The 16,634-nt window shown below is 40.2% G+C and overlaps 1 protein-coding gene across 1 annotated transcript; it reads right to left on the reverse strand.

The window, feature by feature from the left end:
• Nucleotides 1–1,594: 1,594 nt before the first annotated feature.
• LOC124140224 (3 beta-hydroxysteroid dehydrogenase/Delta 5-->4-isomerase type 3-like) lies at nt 1,595–14,794 on the reverse strand. Its single transcript, XM_046507669.2, has 5 exons — nt 14,641–14,794; nt 13,886–14,058; nt 5,130–5,294; nt 4,359–4,574; nt 1,595–4,023 (listed from the first exon to the last, which is right to left on the reverse strand). The coding sequence occupies exons 2-5, from the start codon at nt 14,022–14,024 to the stop codon at nt 3,470–3,472; spliced, it is 1,074 nt and encodes a 357-aa protein (XP_046363625.1). The 5' UTR covers nt 14,025–14,058; nt 14,641–14,794; the 3' UTR covers nt 1,595–3,469.
• Nucleotides 14,795–16,634: the final 1,840 nt, after the last annotated feature.

A 16,634-nucleotide genomic window follows, 5' to 3' on the forward strand; every position in this document is an offset into this window, starting at 1 on the left:
GTAAACTCATCCATCAGCAAAAAGATGCTAGAGCCGTTTGATTTCTTTTAACGCTACAGAGTATAGTCTTGTTCTTACTTTGTGCACCTCTTGGTTCCTGAAGAAGAGGCAACAAATCTTCAAAATGAATGGTACCATTTGGGCTTTGTCCTTCATGTGACCATGGCTGCGTCTGCGGCTTTGGGATGCCGGAAACAGCTCAAGACACATCGTCACCAGGTTTAGTCATTCGTGACCAACTCGTGTTATTCCGGGACAAGCCGAATAGCGACTCGTGCCCCTCTCGTGGCCATTTTTGCGACCGGGTTCCGTCTTAGCGCAAACGGGCATACCTCAAACAATTGTCAATTCGTTGCGTAATGGTTCACACATATCATGTATATTTCAGATGCAATTTAAGGCACATCGGGACGTGCGGAATTATACAGCATGATTGAACACATTTAACTGTGTCTTTGGTATATTTTTAGATGCAAGACTTATGTAAAATCAAAAATTATTTCTGAGGTATTCTTTGACGAAGAACTTGAAATCATACGCGCATTCTGATTGGTTTGTCGTATTTTCGCACATAACATTCATCGATAGGGGGATGAGTCCTCTTGCAGGTTACGGAAAGGGGCGAGTGTTGACGAATGCAGGTTTAGTAACATTGTACCGGTACTGAACATAGAATAATGCTATTGCCCGTCGCCAGACTTCTAAACGTTAAATCAGCGTTAACTGTACAATATTACATTACTATGCACATCGCAAAGAGAACAAACTAACTTGATGTAATGTGGATAATGTTTATTTGGAAAGAGTGTAACAAATCTTGGCATCTTGAGTATCTTCATTGTATTATAAATACTTGCATTGTAAAGATGCATACTGTTTAACAAAGAAGGTGGCACAAGTAATGTACTGTGTGGAAAGGTGAAACAGGTTGAGCTACATTACACAATGGTAGAGTTGGCGTGCATTTATAATCACCAATCTAAAATGTTCATGTTACACAGACATAATAAGTTGAACAAATAGGTTAAATTGGTAAAACACTGGTTAAATATTCATTCATAAATTGTGGGACATAAACCAAATGTAACTGCTACACTCAAAGATGGAAATTTATGTATAATAATGTTAGAAATATTACAGTCAAAGCTTGCATTGAATGTTGCACTTCCATATGTTTTTAGGACGATTTCCCCAATATACATCGTTTGATGTATCAACTTATCTGTTCCTATTGACAAATTGTGTCTGAACCATGAAAATTACTTTTAACTTGTCCACTGATTTGCATTAACATTGAACTTAATAAGTATTTTTAAATTCCATAAAATTCAATCAAACTTTCCATTTGAAAAAAGAATGGCGCTATTCTGCTTTTTACTGCGCTAGGCACCACTGGTAAGCTAAAACTATAAAGAATTTTAGGGAAAACACTCATGTTCTCTTTTTTTTTACAAAATTAGCGAAAGCATGACTCATGATTCACGACAGTTAAAGATGCACTTTGAACACAAAAACGTAAAGGCCAAAACACTTGAATAAAGATTATTTGGAGCATTGCAATGAAATGCTACATTGACAACCAGCCCCTCCCCCCCCCCCCCCCCCCCTTTGATAACAAGTTTTAAAAGTTGCGCTGAAATGTTACACTGACAAAGATTGCTTGATAACATGATTTAAATATTGCATTGAAATGTTACATTGAAAGATATTGCTTGATAACATATTTTAGATATGGCATTGAAGTCTTGCTTCGACAAAGGATTGCTTGATGACATGCATTGAAATGTTGCATTAGAATGTTACAGTGACCAAAATTGCTTAATATAACACGTTTTAACTGTTGCACTGAAATGTTACACTGACAAAGATTGCTTGATAACATGCCTTTAAATATTGCATTGAAATGTTACATTGAAAGACATTGCTTGATAACATGCTTTAACTGTTGCACTGAAATGTTACATTGACAAAGATTGCTTGATAACATACTTTAACTGTTGCACTGAAATGTTACATTAACAAAGATTCATGCTTTGTCATACTGTATGGCAATATGTTTTTCGAAATGTATTTCGACTTAATAACATTATTTGTGAACTTATCGGCGAGGACCGGCGTGTATATATGGAGCTGTATAAAGATAATAAAATAAACAAAGTTGCATTGGTGAGATGCGTGCAAATCGACCTAAACATGTACATGTAAAACTTGCATTGACATGTTGCATTAATAAAATACATTAGATGGTTACAATGATAAACGAGGCATTTTAACATGCATTTAAACTTTGCATGAACAGAATTGCATTGACAGTTCACAAAGAATATAAGATGCTTGATCAGATGCAGTGGAACATTGCACTGAAATGTTACATTGAAAAAGATGGCTTGATAACATTCTTTAACTGTTGCACTGAAATGTTACATTAGCAAAGATTCTTTAGTTACATGCTGAAACATACTGTATTGCAATATCTTCATCGAAACGTATTTCGACATTTTGCATTAATAACATTATTTGTGAACTGTATCGGCGAGGACCGGCGTGTATACATGGAGCTGTATAAAGATAATAAGATAAACGAAGTCGCATTGGTGATATGCGTGCATATCAGCATAAACATGTACTTGTAAAACTTGCACTGACATGTTGCATTGATAAAGTATATTAGATATTAGATATATAGTTACAATGATAAACGAGGCATTGTTACATCATTTAAACATTGCATGAACAGAATTGCATTGATAGTTCGCAAAGAATATAATATGCTTGATCAGATGCTTTGGAACATTGCACTGAAATATTACTTTGACAAAGATTGCTTGACAACATGCTTTAAATATGTTGCATAGCAATGTTATGTCGACAAAGATTCTATGATAAAATGATATTGAAAATCTGCCTTTGGCAAAAATTATTTGATAACATGCTTTAAATGTTTCATTGAAGTTTTACACTGACAAAGAATTGTTTGAAATGTTGCATTGGAATATTACATTTACAAGGCGCCAAGGTTCTGCATGCATAGCTGCATAAATATTAAGATTCACAAAGTTGCATTGGTGACATGCGCTGCATATCAACATAAACATAATAATACATGAAAAGCTTGCATTGACATGTTGCATTGATAAAATACATTAAATAATTATAATGATAAACGATGCATAGAAACCTTGCATGAACAAAAATGTTTGAAAGCATTGCATTGATATTCACTGAGAAACGGTTTCTTCTAAAATATGCATAGAAAACTGCATTTTAAACACATAAAAATTGTATTAACATGTTGCATGTTACAAGAAAAGATAGATGGACAATAAAATCGATTCTTGCAAGGAATGATTTATCATCAAGGTATTGCATTGAAACATTGCACGATGTTTACATCAGAATATTGCATTGAAGGTTGCAGTATACATGATCTCATGTCCGGAGATGTTCGTGTCTATATGGACTGACGTGTCTATATTGGAACGTCCCTGTAATAAGCACGAGCGTTGCGGAGGCTCTCCTCCACAGAGAACAGGGGAGTGTAGTTGAGCAAGGTGCGCGCTTTGACGTTGCTCAGTTTGATGGTGGTGTTGACGAAACGTAGGGCGCTGGACGTGACGCCGATGTCGATTTTGATAACGGGGGACAAGAGAACCACCAGACACTCCGCCAAGTACATAACCATGAACATAAGCCAGAAAGGGAACCTGATGGGGGATAGGCGCATACCCTTCTCCGCCAGAAAGGGGATCATCTGACTGTACATATCGCTAACTGGGGTGTCGTCTGTGATGAAGTAAGCCTCACCAGCAGCAGCAGGGTTGGTACGGACAGCCTTCTCGGCGCAGATGAAGGCCCAGGCGTTGTTACCGACGTAGGCGTGCTGATGGAGTGCCTTGCCGTTACCTGTCTGGATGAGAATACCCGCAGTCTTCTTAACCAATTTGAAGAGCTGCGTGACGTAATGGCGGTCCAACTCGCCGTAGAAGACGTAGGGTCGAAGGGCGGCCGTCTTGAGTACGCCACCTGGATAGACCATGGACAGCAATATAGAGCAGCTGATTGGTTCTGGGGAAAACGCCTCTACTTTGGACAGCACCGTTCCCAGTGAAAACACATTTCAAGATTAGCGTAATCTTAGTTTCGGGGGACACAGTCTATATGTTTTTTCGAAGATGGGTCCGCAAAGGTTAACCAAACATAAAACCAAAACATATATCTTAGATGTAATCAAAAGGAGTTTGAATTATTTTTTTTCGCAATGGTTACCTCAATGGACACCCTATTCTAATGAAGATATAATGTTTACATGTTCTGCTTTAACAAGGACAGTAACGATCCTGTACAACATAGATATGTACCTGTGTCCAACTGGCAGTTGTTTTCCTGCAGTACCATACTCTCTGCCTGGAGCTTGGTCTTGGCATAACCCTCGTGGAAATACGTCTTGGGTGCCTTCATGTTGTCCTCGGTGCCATCGACAATGTCGTCGTACCCCAGCACAACCTCAACGGAGCTGCAGTAGATGAGGCATTCCACCCCCTCCTTGATGCAGGCGTCTATCACCTGTCGAGTTCCTGTAAAACATAGAAGTGTCAAACGTCGTTCCTGTATGACATATATATGTCAAACATTGGTCCTGTACAACACAAATATGTACACACATTGTTACTACACATAATAACATAGATACGGCACACATTGTTCCTGTACAACACAGATGTGTCACACATTGTTCCTGTACAACATAGATGTGTCACACATTGTTCCTGTACAACATAGATGTGTCACACATTGTTCCTGTACAACATAGATGTGTCACACATTGTTCCTGTACAACATAGATATGTCACGCATTGTTACTACACATAATAGATATGCCACACATTGTTCCTCTACACCATAGATATGTCACACATTGTTCCTGTGCTACAGTGATCTGTCACACATTGTTCCTGTGCTACAATGATCTGTCACACATTGTTCCTGTGCTACAATGATCTGTCACACATTGTTCCAGTACAACAAAAATATGTCACACATTGTATGTTTTGGCATGTGCGTTGGAGAGATGTTTGTCAGTGTGTGAACGACATGTTTGTCTGTTAGTCCGTCTGTGTCTGTTGTCTCACCTTTGACGTTGATTCTCTCCATAGCCTGGTTGTCAGGGAAATTGCCCACACTGACGAGACTGGCCAGATGGAAGACTGACTTAGCTCCCCTGAACGCCCGGCGAAGTATGTCTGAGTTAGTGATGTCACCACACTTGGAAATCACGGGCTTTGTCTCTTTATGACCTGTGCATCATCATCATAATAATAATAATAATAAATGATGATTATGGTGTTCTCAGCAGTCCATATGTGAAAACAGTCTTAAAAATTCGTGACAAACCCGTGAATTCCGGGACAAGCCAAATGGAGACTCGTGGCCCCTTGGACAAGAACGATAACTCTTATTTCATTCTTATAGTTACTGTAATATGTAGACGCCGCTGCAGCGCTCACTTATTCTTGTTGTAGAAGTATTGAACCTCTGTGATATATTAATATACATTTTGCTAAAAAAGTATATTTAACATGTCAGATCATGAATTCTAATATTTCGCTTGCAAATTGTTATTCTTTAAATTAGATTTGAAAATAATATGAAAAAAATACAGTACGAAGGTGGTTGGCGTTTAATTAAGAATTGAACGTCAGTTTGGATGGGTTCATTGAAGTTCGAACGATTTTAAAGCGCTGGTTAAACTGTGTGAACCTCCGAGCTCGCTCAATAAATCAATTTCGTTCACCTCAGTAATTTTACAGAATTCATTTTCTTCACGTGCGTTATTAGTATTGAAAGATCGCCATTCCATATCCACATCACCCTAAGGACAATCCATTTTGTTTCATCTAGCAGCTAGACATTAAACACAAGAAACAAAGCATTTATTTATTTTTAAGTCAGATGAAATGTTACGAGACAAGGCAAAATCACTTAATTAATTATATTCCTGATAAATGCAGGGATTAAAAAGTAAATACGAAAACGAGTTGATTGTAAACATCGATCGAGAATTCGGGGAAACCCCGGAAAGTAGTTCCGGAAAAAGTTCACACGATCAATTTAACAAAAAATTGTTCACATCGTGTGAACTTTTCAATCCGTCCACAGGAGTGTGAACTCCAAATATCAGATCACGTGACTACCTATTCAGCCAATCAGCATGAAAGAAACAGTGTAAACCTTAAAGTATGAAATTATTATATTTTCAACATTTCATTTTTTAGAATTATTCAGTTATGAATAGCAATCAAGATATTGTCTTTACCCTGCTTGTAGTGGCAATTTGAAACTTATATTTCACGACTTAGTTTGTCTTTTTATTGAGAGCGTCAACAAACACTAAACACAAATACTATGTGTTCCTTGCAATACTATAATTAAATATAAACCGTCAAAGCCAGACAATATCTAGTCTTGATTATCCGACGAAAGAGAATCCAGTGGGCGTAAAAGGCAAAATAGCGGTGAAGATTATATGAATAGATCACTAAATATCAGTGATGACACCAGATGTTCGCGAAAAGGGTAAGCATGTGCCTCTCCATTCGTCACCACTCGCCTCGTTCCGTAACCTGCAAGAAGACTCGTCCCCCTAAGGATGCATGTTATGTGCGAAAATACGACAAACCAATCGCGTATGATTTCAAGTCGTTCATCAAAGAATCCGTCAGAAATATTTTTTTTGTTTTTACATCTTTCTTGCATCTAAAAATATACCAGAAAACACAGTTAAATGTGTTCAATCATTCTGTATAATTCCGCATGTCCAGATGTGCTTTAAATTGCATCAATTGGTCACGAATGGTACCTCTCTTCAGGCAACATTCGCCGGTCTGTCTGTTGCCTGACACGCGATGGTGACGAATGGCATATTGAACATATCCAAGAGATACTTAGAAGGATTTCAACATAGTATGGTCATTGTAATATTCAAACCCTGTTGGGATTCGGAGTTGGATGGACTCCAGGATAATATACACATCGTAAGAGGCGATTACATGAATCAGGTGTTTAGACTCGGTGACTAGGTTCATAGTATTCCATTGTACTATGATTGCGTGGATCATTGCTCACAATATAAATCACTGGTTTGTCTGGTCCAGACGTTGTAGTTTAGGGAAGCCAAGAAGAGTCTCAGATCAATGTCGCAGTCTACATGGTCCACCAGTTTATGCCATAAATAGTTCTATTCTTCGTATATTCTTACTTGTGGAACTGACAATCTTCATTTTTCATTTTTTTTAAATAAAGCAAATAGTCTGAATTAAATGAAAAAATAGTGGGTTTTTATTGATCAAAGTACCCCAATCCAGACACGTATTCTGACTGACTTCGACTCATGACAGCCATCGAGAGAGGGCGATACCTCTTCTCGGTCACAGAAAGATGGGAGGGGTGAGGAATACACACAATCAACTGTTCTGGTACCACAGCAGTCACAAAGTTGTCCGAGGCGGGATTGGTGGCATTAGGAATTATGTCTGTCACTAGCTGCGATTACTGTTATAAGGTTAAGATAACCCCTATTTCGTCCCGTCCCTCAGCCCCTTGGGTGTGATCAGCCCTTCCGTTTGTACAATGTTGAATCCTCACCACCGGATAATGCTTCAAACAATATATGGTTGATATCTATCTCTTAGTTCCAGAGAAGAAGCCGTTTAAAGCAATATAGCCAAATTACTCCTATTTGGCTCTGCCCCTCAGTCCCCTTGGGGGTCAGCCCCACCATTTGTACAATTTTGAATCCCCACCACTTAGGGATGCTTCCAACCACATATGGTTGATATTTATCTCTTAGTTCCAGAGAAGAAGCCGTTTAAAGCAATATAGCCAAATGACCCCCATTTGGCCCCGCCCCCCAGCCCCTCCATTTGTAAAATTTTGAATCCTCATAACCGGAGGTTCAGAAGAAGAAGTCGTTTGAATAAATTGTTGACGGACGGACGCACGGACGGACGGACAGACGGACGACGGACATAGTGAGCTAATAAACCTTGTGTTGCGATTTTTATTGTAAGGGGCGGCACATGCATGCTTATGGAAACAGTTCAGAGTAAGGGCCGATAGACCGAGCACTCCTTGACTGAAATGACCCTTGGCTGACCAGGCGAGTTGTAGCGTTGAAGCGTTTGTAAATATGGCGCTCGTAAAATATCAAGTGTTCGGGTGACTACCCCTGCAGCTAGAGTGACCTCCCTTAGTGCTCACATTCCAAACTCAGTCATCCCATAGTGTTTACAGTCCAAACTCCATACCAGCGCTTCACATATTCGTTACCCACCCGGCAAAGAGGACTCCGCTGTGAGGAGTATTTTGTCAGGCATGTTTACAGTCATCGACACTGTGTTCGACTATTTGGTTTAAGTCGTTTCTTGAAGGCTCGCGATTCGAGGCCTTCTTCAACGATTTTAACGTGCGGGTTTTCCACTTGCCCAGTGCGAACGGGATACCTAGCGGAAAACACCGACTCGTTGCCTGCTTCCAACACTGTTACGTAGATTCAAGGCCCGAGCACATAGCCTTATTCGACTGTGACAAATACTAGACGTTCGTCAGTTGACGTTTAGATTAGGACCCATTATAAAATGGCCACATATTTTGAACAACTGTATTCGCTTTTATGAGTGTAAACCTAAGCCTGTGCGTTTCAATATACAGTTTACTACGTTTATAACGAACACGCTTATAGCGAACTGACGGATATAACGAAATGTGTTTTGATCACGTCCATTTGCTGTATGTTGGCTTTATATATATACTACTCAAAAGAAGTTAAGGATCACCCGATTCTTTCATATTGGTTATGTTAATCTGTCATGGCATGAGAGATTAACTATTGTAATACCAAAGAATCAGGTGATTCTTAACTTCTTTTGAGTAGTATATATATATATGTGCTCATAACGAACTATCTAAAATCAGTGGTCCCTTTTAGTTCATTATAACCGTAGTTTACTGCATGTTAATTTTTCAATGATCTTGTGTGGTGTTTTACTGATTTCACAATTTAGTTCTGAACCTACTAGTTTTCTCAAAGAGCATTGAGAATCGCTAAAATGCACATGTGCAAATATCGGGAAGTTATTACACACGACCATTTTACCCTTCTGAGAAATATTCTCTATTTATCATCCAAAACTATCGCTACAGTGAAATTGCATCACAATGACGAGCTGATCATTGCGACGTCATCGGTTACCATGGCGTCACAATGAAATGACATAGAGATTACTACACGAGTGTCTATCAGGGGCGCGTTGCAAACCACGAATCGCTTAGAGAAAGCAAATTCATCGCTGAACCCGGGGTCTGCAACAGTTCGAAGCGCTTGCGCACTCTTCCAAAATGGCGGCGCAACTACCGGTTGGTTGCCTTGACGTTTGTTTGTTTGTTGTTTAACGCCGCACTCAGCAATCTTCCAGCTATATGACGGCGGTTTGTAAATAATCGAGTCTGGACCAGACAATCCAGTGATTGACATCATGTGCATCTATCCACGTAATTGGGATACGATGACATGCATCAACCAAGTCAGCGAGCCTGACCATCCGCGTAATGAAGAACGTAATAGAAGAGGCTCGATGACGAGCTGATGAAATTTATGACTACTTTGAAGATGTGGAGCAGACTGAGGATGATGGTGTGTTAGCTGCCTTTGCTCATTTTCTCGTTGATCCAGTCAAGAATTCCTTGTTAAGCTGTCAAAGTAAGCCGCCATTTTGGTTTGAGAACGAAGCGACCCTCAGTCAGCGATTGTTTCGCTTGCAAGCGGCTGAAAGTTAGCACACTGTTGTAAGGCGAATCGCTGTACATCGCTTACAAGCGATTGGCGCTTTGCAACGCAACCCTGATACCATTGATCTTACAACGAGCTGCTTCAAAACGTATCTAACGAGCGAAAGCGAGTTAGATACGCTTTGTAACAACGAGTTGTAAGATCAATCGTATCTGACAGGCCAGATCTGAGTTGTTTCAAAACGTATCTAACGAGCGAGAGCGGGTTAGATACGCTTTGTAACAACGAGTTATAAGATCAATGGTATCTGACAGGCACGAGTACAGTAATCTGTTTCTTACACACCCTAAAATCGCACCTTTTTAGCATCGGATCGATGCATTTTGTATATTCTCACGATCGCAGTGGCGCATTAATACATAACACCATTGTCATAAGTGACGTCGTTCCATGTACTGCTTACTACTCATAAATAATGTGACCCTACACAAAAAGGTTTCCACCATGTCTGTGTATTATCAAGGCGATGATGATAATGCAAACAAGACAAAAACAAAGAACACGCTGGATGCCGAGTTAAAAGTTTACGCCTCAATAGAGAATACTACACTCATTCTCGTTAGATACCATTTTTACGAAACGAGTGGACTTTCTATGGTATCTGACAGATACCACGGAAAGTTCACGAGTTACGTAAAAATGGTATCTAACGAGAATGAGTGTGGTATTTTATCTATTACCCACGTTAAATATGTATGTAAGTGTAAATACATAACAGCTTTTGTTCGTTGACAGACCAAACTGAAACCGGTTGCAAATTCTGGTTGGGCATGAATATTGATACATGCCCAAATATGGGCATTGTTTACATTCCTATGCATACGCATTTACAACATGCGCCTGCAGTTGTGTTTGCAAACATAACAGCACCGACGCTCAAGATCCTTTTGGAAGAATTTCTGCAACTTATGAGAATTCAAGCGCCATGTTGTTAGTACGCAGGACACCTATAAGAAAATTTGAAAAGTCACATTAGCGCCGCGCTTTGAATATCGGACCAACAGTCGGTCACTCGCACTGCCGGGGTCCTGTCTGTGCATTCAAGATGGTTCGGCTTCCTTGATCTTTCAGGTGAATTTATATAATGTCCGTACCATTTTGGAAGAGGGAAATCAGAGTGTTCGCCAAAGACATTTATGTTTACTGTACCACCCTTTACTGAAGACGTGAAAATCAACACGCTCAAGTCTGCTTGCATGTCAGTAATAGCTTCGAACGAAGGGCAAGGCCACCACAGGAATAAGAAAAGACAACCGTGATCTACTCAGCGTTTTACGCTAGAGATAGGGAATGTTATTGTTCACATTTGGGATATTTTGGACCACATAATCAGAAATCAGGCACACTTCTACGGAGTTTTCGAATGATTTGTATCAGAAATGTTCACTTTGAGTGATCTGGTTGTGCAGTCGTGAACAAACAACTCCCGAAACAGTGCCACAAAATACGCTTCGAAGAGGACAGTGATGGTACAACCGGATCATCCTAAGTAAGTCCAGATATCTGTCCAGATAGCTTAAACTGACTTCATTTCACCACGCTTATCCTTTTACGTTAAATCAAATTGGAAGTTGCAAAAGTAGTTGGGTGCGTCACGCTCATTGGGACCCTCGATCTATTTGAACGGTAGTCAAACATTGTAAATGGATATAGCTCGATTATATAATGTCTGTGGAAGCTCAATGCATTACTTATATAGGATGCAAACCGAATTTGATGCGTGTGACCTTCTTGTTTGGTTTAATAAAGTGTTTGTTAATATCCCTCGATCCCATGAGATTGCTTCAGTTCTGCCTTGTAGTTGCAAAATGAAAGACGTCTCGCGATTTTTATGAATGAAAAAAGTAGTCCCGGTGTGACAGAGGTCACGGTTATCCAATCAAAACGAATAAAACAAGGTCAACTTTGTACGACACACGTGTGACGTACGGATTTAGTATCTTACCACCTGTATCTTCACCGCGTGGGTAATAAAAGAAATTACCAAATATGTACAACAATATTTACTTCCATATGACATCACTACCGGTGACCGACTTTTGCAAAATGGCGTGTACACTGACAACAGTAAGCCGGATTTCCAGGGGAGGATTTTCGTTGATTGAGGGATCGTATATACATAAATGTGTACGTAAGTAATCAGAAACATTCTGACAATCTGCGTACTGTTATTTGTTTAACATTTTTTTCCAATGTAACAAAGTGAATTAGTCAGAAATGCTGTCGTCGTTGTGCGCGATATAGCGTCAGTCATGGCGTCACACTTGTACGGTTTCTATTGAATTTACCGCATCATTGTAATGTTTATACTTGGAATTCCATTATTAGTGCAACGATACTCTTCCCATGAATATTCTCAAACGCGTGATCGAGCCAATGCATGCAACAATTAGACGAAAGTACCTCTAAACATGCAACACAGTGTAAAATCTGAATATTTTGCTTTGTTTACATTTCAGCAAGTAGATCTACAGTTTCCCGAGCACAGTGTTAGTTTCAACACCTAATTTATTTCGCATGATTTCATCTGGATAATTTGCATTGGTGACAAATTTGTCATTTGTTTATAAAATATATGAGGAATTCAGGGATGCATGAATAGCATCTGAGTTTGAAATATACCTGATCGAATAGGCTTCTCATAACCGGCATTTTGTAAACACAATATGGCGGAACGTACACCTCGGCGTTCGTGAATGCGTTTTTTCCAAAACATCAGCGACGTTTCAGAATTATCATCAGTGATTTGATACCCGTGATCACTAATATGCTATTTTTCTACTTTAATTATTCGAGTAAATATCAAATATTTAGATTTCTAAACACACAGTAAATAACGCCGTGAATTATGATTTGGCTAGATTTACAATGTACCTAATTTTCAGAAGTCACTTTCAGTAATTTTGCTTTGCCTAAAATGACAGCAAATGATAAACAGAGGAGTGAATTCAAAACTGCGGAGTGAATTAGTTTGCGTGATGTATTTTGAATTTTATTCGACTTCGAAGTGAGGGCTGAAGAGGATGGACATATGTGTCGCCGTGGCATCCAGGGGGTGCATTACACTCTAAAAAATGATAACGTTGACATAACAGCAGATAATGTAACTGATAATGATAACAAACAACCTCGCAGACGGGTACGAGTTTGTTTATAATTATTATTATCAATTATTACATGGTCCTGTGGTTCAACAAGGCGTAGGTGAACATTCGACTGAAGCACGAGCAACTTATCAATGACTTATAATCAGAAAAGTAGTCCGTCATCATCTGACCTCAGGTCATCACCATGGAGTAGCCAATCACGGGCCTGGAATTCGATCTCACCCATATGTTTGATACCAGTTATCTCAAATGGGTTTCTTACCCACAGGTGTGTAAGAAAACACTAATCTCTCTGCCACCCAAGCTGGTTAGCTGTACCTTTTTCACTCAAGACACTGGTTATTACTATTTACAAACTGAAATGTTGGAAGGATGATTTCGCATTATAAATAGAATCTCACCCCCTTGTCTTGATATCAAGTTAATCAACACGTGTCGATAAATGTTTAAAACTCCGAGGCTTGCCGAGTTGATATGCAAATGACACAAACAAGAGTGAGTGAGTGAGTATGGTTTTACGCCGCTTTTAGCAATATTCCAGCAATATCACGGCGGGGTACACCAGAAAATGGGCTTCACACATTGTACCCATGTCTGGAATCGAACCCTGGTCTTCGGCGTGACGAGCAAACGCTTTAACCACTAGGCTACCCGACCGCCCCTCACAAACAAGAAATGGTTATTCGATTAAGATGTATTTACTACGGGTATCATAGTTGTGTTTTGGACCTTTAGTTTGCATGGTTTCGGCGACAGTTTTCAGCCGTGATTTATTTAACTTAATTCCTATTTCTTTCTTTTTTTTCTTTTTTTTTTACTATATTTAAAAAAAATTACTTTTGGGGTGGGAGGGGGGTCAAATCAAATTTAAAGTTTAAACATTCTTTGGCCCGGCAATTTATGTTCCTTGATATGCAATGACTTCATAACTCACCAAGTTTGTTCTCGTACGGAATGGCGTCAAGTACCCGGATCTCAGTCACGTGATCAGCGTTCGTTTGGAGAAGTTTGATGAGGTGTTGCCCCAAGCAACCAGATCCTCCCGTCACAACCACGGGGTATTCGGAGGTCATCGTGGAGAGGTCAGTGGAGATGAAGACAGGAAATCTACAATCAAATCAAATACATTTATAACAGTTCCCATAAATTGTTACGTTCCCTTAAACTAGACCCCACACAACCTATGTTATTCGAGCTATATGCATATGGCATCGGCCTGTCAATAATCGAGTCTGGACCAGACAATCCAGTGACTAATTTTATTAACAACGATCCACCCGTCGACGTTCAATGACACACAACCAATACGACAGAAAAACTAACCACCCAATCATTTTTATCGACAAGAATATATTGTCACCGAAAATACTTGAAAAAAATAATTGCGTTGACAACAAAAGAAATTATCAGCGGCTCGTGATGCATTAGACCACTGTTGCCACCTTTTCCTCCGACACAAAGTTGAAACGCCTTGAAAAAAACTGTAATACCCAAACTCATTCAATCACTACCTGGGGCGGTCGGGTAGCCTCGTGGCTAAAGCGTTCGCTCGTCACGCTGAAGACCCGGGTTCGATTCCCGACATGGGTACAATGTGTGAAGCCCATTTCTGGTGTCCCCCGCCGTGATATTGCTGGAATATTGCTAAAAGCGGCGTAAAACCATATTCACTCACTCACCAATCACTACCTTATCGGTGTATGCTGGTCAACTGGTTCCCCTTATGTTTCCAGATTGTGCTGCTTTGTGGTCACGCTGTGACTTCTTACAACCTTTCTGCTGCCGAACTAGCTCTGGTCTGTGCTGTGTCTATCCCAGTCAGCAATAACATACTGTCAGTACTCCTTCTATCTCTGCCCCGCCTTTCCGTTGCATCATCTGGACGCTCATTGGCGGCTGTATTTGGCGTTAAGTCTTGACCTCTGAACTTCACATACCCTCGAAGCATCTATCTGCCACGTGCACATGTAGCTAACAGACAGACACCGTATATGTTTATGTCGTATTTTGAATTACTTTTAAAATTCATATTTAAAGCACAGACTTCTAGTCCAGGTTTAACGCTACTTTGAATATCATTTCAGTCATAGCACAGCTTCCAAGTTTCACGTGTGACCGACAAATGCCAGTTTTATAGTGCCAGCTCACTGAGATGCCGCAGTTTAACATAAATACCCCACTCAGACTCAGTATACGGACTCCGAGCAGACCAGTCCTTGTTTTAGCCCCTTAATCCCGAGCGCCAGACAGGGTAACAACAAGTACCATCTTTTAACGTCTTTTGGTATGACGCAGCCGGGGATAGGAACATCGACCTTCCACTCTCCAGGCAGACGCTCTATCGACTAGGCCACGGAGGCGGTCAGTAAGTGCTGGAAAACCAAGGATCTTAATCACACGATCAACAACTGGGCCACCCGTGGCCATCTAAATCTAATGCCCGTTTCAGCATGGCTCAGTATGGGTACTGCGTTGTATTATAGCATCACAGGCCATCAATCCCCAATGACATTCAGTGTATAGGAACATGGATGCTGGGTATCTTCAAAATGACACAAAAACTCAAAAAGGGTTCTGCGAAGGCATCCATATTCAAAACACATATATACATGTCTGCATTCCAAATAAACATTTAACCAGGAACCACAATAAAGTTTGTCTGTTTGTCTGTTGTTTTACGCCGCACTCATCAATATTCCAGCTATATGACGGCGGTCTGTAAATAATCGAGTCTGGACCAGATGGTCCAGTGATTGATACCATAAGCATCGATCCTCGCAATTGGGATACGATGACATTTATCAACCAAGTCAGCGAGTCTGACCTCCCGATACCGTTAGTCGCCTCTTACGACAAGCATAGTCGCCTTTTACGGCAAGCCTGGGTTGCTGAAGACCTATTCTAACTCGGATCTTCACGGGTCCACAATAAAGTGGGTTTAACGGTAATTTCCTTTTCATCGTTTTAATCATTTTACAGATATTAGTGCACATAAAAACTACCTTTTAGCTGACGTAGATATAAAATGAAAAAAAGAAATGCAGTTCATTTTACACTGAGGAATGGCAAGGTAGCCCAGTAGTACACGCGATCGCTCGGTATGAGTGACTCCAGTTCGACTTCATATATATCATGTGTAAACATGAAGGAAATTGTGTTCCTGTTGTTTCCCCCTCACACACTCACTCACTCACTAAGCAATTACCGAGGGGTCACGCTTGGCCCAGTGACCTAAGACGCATCATCCATTCACAATACTACATTGCGCCCCTTAACTGTGCCAGGATCCGGTGATCGTGGATACGAGTTATGATCCTTGGTTAGTCTGCACCATACACATGCTGGCTGGGTGTAACAGTGACACTTTGCCGTTCATCATTGTTTCACTCAGACACAGACAGTCTGGTCGACCTCGACCTTCAGGGAGACACAGATAACCGACATATCACATATAATATTAACCAGTGACAATTAAACTTTGAATATATACTTACTATGCCAGTAGTGACAATCACGGACACTATCTCCTGCACGAGGTGACATATGTATACCATGTCACACACAAAAGCATAAACAGTTGAATATAATTGTTATGTATTTCGTATTTGATAGAGGTTGCAGGAGTCAACTAGTGAGTGAGTGAGTGAGTTTGGTTTAACGCCGCTTTTAACAGTATTCCAGTT

This window comes from Haliotis rufescens, unplaced genomic scaffold (assembly GCF_023055435.1).
Source record: "Haliotis rufescens isolate VD_foot unplaced genomic scaffold, xgHalRufe1.0.p SCAF_15, whole genome shotgun sequence".
NCBI classification, from domain to species: Eukaryota; Metazoa; Mollusca; class Gastropoda; order Lepetellida; family Haliotidae; genus Haliotis; species Haliotis rufescens.